Consider the following 4,498-nt stretch of genomic DNA (forward strand, 5'->3'; position numbering starts at 1 on the left):
TCAATAGTTGCATTTTGCAAATGACTGGGACTGCTTGCGTATATCATGTTCCTATTACGTTTTCTGAGCGTGGTTGTATTGAGAGGAAGGCAAGTGCAACATTAAAGGACTTAGGTCTTACCGCACGAAATATTGCCTTGCTTAGTCTTTTTGTATGCCTTCGATACATTGTTTTCGAGTGTTCTTCCGGGCAACTGACCGTTGTGTATGAGGTTTTAATCTCTTCCCTTACATAAGAGAGAAAGATTTATTGTATCAGAGTGTGCAATAAAGAAATAATAGCTCATTGACACGATCGACGACCACGTATCATTCCCACCATGTTTCTGCAATACAATCCATTGAAAAACGAGTGGGAGGCAGGAGTAAGAATAATCTGCTTTCGGTAGCTCATTGACACATACGACGACCACGTATCATTCCCACTATGTTTGTGTAATACCATCCCTTGAAAAACGAGTGGGAGACGGGAGTGAGAATAATCTGCTTTCGGTAGCTCATTGACACAAACGACGACCACGTATCATTCCCACCATGTTTCTGCAATACAATCCATTAAAAAACGAGTAAGAGGCGGGAGTGAGAATAATCTGCTTTCGGGGCAATAATTGGGTAAACGGCGGAAGTAACTATGACTGGGTAAACGGCGGGAGTAACTATGACTCTCTTTCCGTAACCTCTCACCAAGGGCTGGGGGCGAGTGGCTTCCCCCTGTTATCCAGCAGCATGGAGGCCCGGCAGAGGGAGGTGACGACTTCTGCCTCATAGCTGGGGATGAGTGGCGCTTCACCCTGTCATCCCGCGACCAGGAGGCTGGGGTGGAGGAATAAGGAATGGCCCTGAGGTGCCTGTCGGCCTTAGCGGGATTGCGTTGCGGCGATCTGTCACCCAGTGAATTGGGCGCTGCCGGCTCGTGCTGACGGTAGTGGTTATACGATCTCCCTGCTGCAAGCCGTGTGATGCGCAATACATAGCCTCTCACTCGGAAATGGTCAACTCCACCTTCTCGTGCTGCTACCTGTTCCCCGGAACTAACGGAGCTCTGGCCTACCACCTGTCACGATGGGGCTGCCTACCCTATCGTGGCGAAAATCGCTGGGCACGACACACCAAAAGAATCAAGAAGAAAGCCTGCGTCGAGAGCGTAGGCTCTCAGCGCGAACCCACGCCAGTGTGACCCATCGGAGCCTGACCGAGACTCTGCAAGGCAAAATTCCTGTTCTTGCGGTGCTTCATTTTCTACGAGGAAGGGACTACGCATTCACGCATCACTCAAGAAGCACCTACTACCTGATATTTCCACTGCTGGTGTTGCTCCGGTCTCATCAGGGAACAGCCTCACTTCTACTACAAGAGATACTTCCACTGCTGGTGTCGCTGTGCCTGCTGTGAGGGCAACAACTACAAGAGCGACTCAAGAAGATAGACCGCACCAACTAGCTGCACCTGATCCAGTCTTGGCTGCTGACACGGAAGATCCCGGTCTACCAAGGGCTGCTTCATCAAGTGACGGACGAAGAAACCCAGCTGGGGCCACAGCCATTGTGGACCCTGGCATGTCCTTCTTATGCCCTGAGTGTGGGTCAGGGTTTCAATCAAAAATTGGATTGGGACTCCATCGAAGGGCTAGACATCCGCTACAGTATGGAAACGAGATACTTGTAGCGCCATTATCATCGCTGGCGCGTTGGAACCATTCGTTCCACCATCGTCGCCATTATGATTCCGGCGACGCTCCCATGAATGGGCAGCCACCAGCGACGACATCCTCGACAACCCCTGTGATGCCGGTCTCTTCCATCACCGTTAAGCTCCCTCCATATTGGGACCGGAACCCCTCGACATGGTCCATCCAAGCCGAGGCGCAGTTCCATCTTGCCGGCATCTCGTCCCAACGCACCAAATTCTATCACGTCATCCCGGCCCTTTCTCCATCGGCGGCGGAAGAAGTACTTGACATCATCGCAAGCCCCCCCCCCCCCCCCGCCGACAACCCCTACGATTCACTGAAGAACGCTTTACTTAAACGAACGTCCCCCTCTGACCGCGCACGGCTCCAGCAGCTTCTCTCTTCGGAGGAGCTTGGTGACCGACGCCCCTCTCAACTTCTGCGCCGCATGACGCAGTTACTCGGCGAAGGAACTGACGCCACTACTCAAAACTTCCTCCGCGAATTGTTCCTTCAACGCCTTCCTCGCAACGTTCAGATAGTCCTTGCCACCGCCTCCACGCTATCTATCGACGAGCTGGATAGTTTAGCCGATGCGGTCATGGAAGTTGCTGCACCTTCAGTACCAAGTGTTGCAGTGTTACAGGCCTCCGCTGCGGACAGTCGTCCACCACAAGATAATTCTTCCGCACAGCACAGCCTGGCCGCTCTTTCGCAGCAAGTCTCCCATCTCACCAGCCTCGTCGCGGCTTTGACAGCTCGTTCCAGGTCCCCTCCACCACAACGTCAACGTTCCCGCTCCCCAAGGCACCCGCGGCGTCCCCGCTCACGGCATGGATCTCCCAACGGCCTTTGCTGGTACCACAGTCGTTTCGGCCAGGACGCCCACCACTGCCTCCATTCATGTACGTGGTCGAGAATCCCGCCAGCCAACCACTGATGGCGGCGAGTGCACATGGCATTACTGGCTGCCGCCTATTTTACATCACGGACCGGTCGTCCGGCATGCGTTTTTTGGTTGATACCGGCGCGGAGGTCAGCGTCATACCTGCCCCCATGTTGTACCGCCGATCACTAGAAGCATGTTTCAAGCTTAAAGCAGGCAACGCCTCAACGATCCCCGTCTACGGTCAAAAGCCTTTGACCTTGAACATTGGCCTTCGACGATCTTTCCAGTGACTGTTCTTGGTCGCTGACGTTACTCAGGCAATCTTGGGACCAGACTTTCTCCACCACTTCCATCTGATCGTCGACGTTGCCAAGAAGCGCCTCGTTGACTCTTTGACCCACTTGTCAGTTCACGGAATTTGCGCCCAACGTGTACCGCAGCGAATTCTGACCCTTATCGAACCGGAATCACTATACGCGCACGTCCTCAACGATTTTCCAGCACTTATTAAGCCACCGGATTGGAATCAGCCTGTACAGCACGATGTTGTGCACCATGTCATCACCAAGGGTCCACCTGTACATTTCCGACCTCGCAGGCTTGCGCCCGAGAAATATAAGATTGCCAAGGCTGAATTCGACCATATGCTCGAGCTCGGCATCATCCGCCCATCCTGGAGCACCTGGGCATCGCCTCTACATATGGTGCCGAAAAAGACTGGGGATTGGTGCCCCTGTGGGGATTATCGCGCGTTAAATCGAGTCGCCGTACCGGACCGTTATCCTGTTCCCCACATTTTGAATTTTGCTGCCAACATGTCCGGTGTCTCCATGTTCTCGAAGATAGACCTCGTGCGCGCTTATCATCAAATCCCCCCATAGCGCAAGAAGACATTTCCAAGACGGCTTTCACCACCCCGTTTGGTTTGTACGAGTTCCTGCGAATGCCTTTCGGGCTGCGAAATGCCGCACAGACCTTCCAAAGGTTTATCGATTCGGTAACCCGTGGCCTCCCGTTCGTCTACGCCTATATTGACGATCTGCTGGTCGCTAGCCGCTCGCCTGAGGAACACGCCCAACACCTCCGTGCTCTCTTCACGCGACTCCAACAGCATGGCATCGCGATCAACGCCGCGAAGTGCGAATTTGGCGTTACGGAATTCGACTTCCTTGGACACCGGATAACCAAAGACGGCGTTCTTCCCCTACCATCCAAAGTCGCCGCTATCCGCAATTTTCGCCGACCTGACTCCATCACCAAGCTGCGCCAATTCCTCGGGATGGCAAATTTTTACCGCCGTTTCGTCCCTTCCATCGCGGCTACTCTCCAACCACTTGACGACCTCCTATCATCGCGCAAGCAGCGTTCGTCGACTTTACTCTGGACACCTGAAGCCAAAAGCGCATTCGAGAAGATACACCTTGACATCGCTGCAGCATCCCTACTCATTCACCCACGGCACGAGGCCCCAACATGCGTCATGGTGAATGCCTCCGATACTTACGTCGGCGCGGTGCTCCAGCAGCGGGTGTCTTCTTCGTGGCAGCCTTTGGCATTCTTCTCGCGTAAGCTGAAACCCTCAGAAAAACGGTACAGCACGTTTGGTCGTGAGCTTCTCGCTGCTTACCTCACCGTGAAGCACTTCAGGCATTTTCTTCAGGGTCGTTCTTTCACCACCTACACAGACCACAAACCGCTCACCTACGCATTGTCATCTGCTGGAAGTTCATACGCACCAAGGAGATTCGACATCTTTCCTTTATCTCCGAATTCACTACGGATATTCAGCACGTGAGCGGAACTAACAACCCCGTCGCGGACGCTTTCAGCCGTGCCGTCACCCACATACAGACCGCCGACCCACTGACACCACCGCCATTATCCTTGGATGCCTTAACCAAAGCGCAAGCCGGAGACAACGAGCTCGCCTCCTTCCGCGC

The 4,498-nt window shown here is 53.8% G+C and overlaps 1 protein-coding gene across 1 annotated transcript; it reads left to right on the forward strand.

Moving 5' to 3' along the window:
• The first annotated feature begins 1,739 nt into the window (after positions 1-1,739).
• On the forward strand, positions 1,740-2,609 carry LOC135372172 (uncharacterized). The gene has a single exon (XM_064605858.1). The coding sequence runs from the start codon at positions 1,740-1,742 to the stop codon at positions 2,607-2,609; it is 870 nt and encodes a 289-aa protein (XP_064461928.1).
• Positions 2,610-4,498: the final 1,889 nt, after the last annotated feature.

Source organism: Ornithodoros turicata, unplaced genomic scaffold (assembly GCF_037126465.1).
Source record: "Ornithodoros turicata isolate Travis unplaced genomic scaffold, ASM3712646v1 Chromosome13, whole genome shotgun sequence".
Lineage (NCBI taxonomy): Eukaryota > Metazoa > Arthropoda > Arachnida > Ixodida > Argasidae > Ornithodoros > Ornithodoros turicata.

Excerpts from the sequence above, each read along its gene's own strand:
- LOC135372172 (XM_064605858.1), top strand. The coding sequence starts at position 1,740 with ATGAATGGGCAGCCACCAGCGACGACATCCTCGACAACCCCTGTGATG.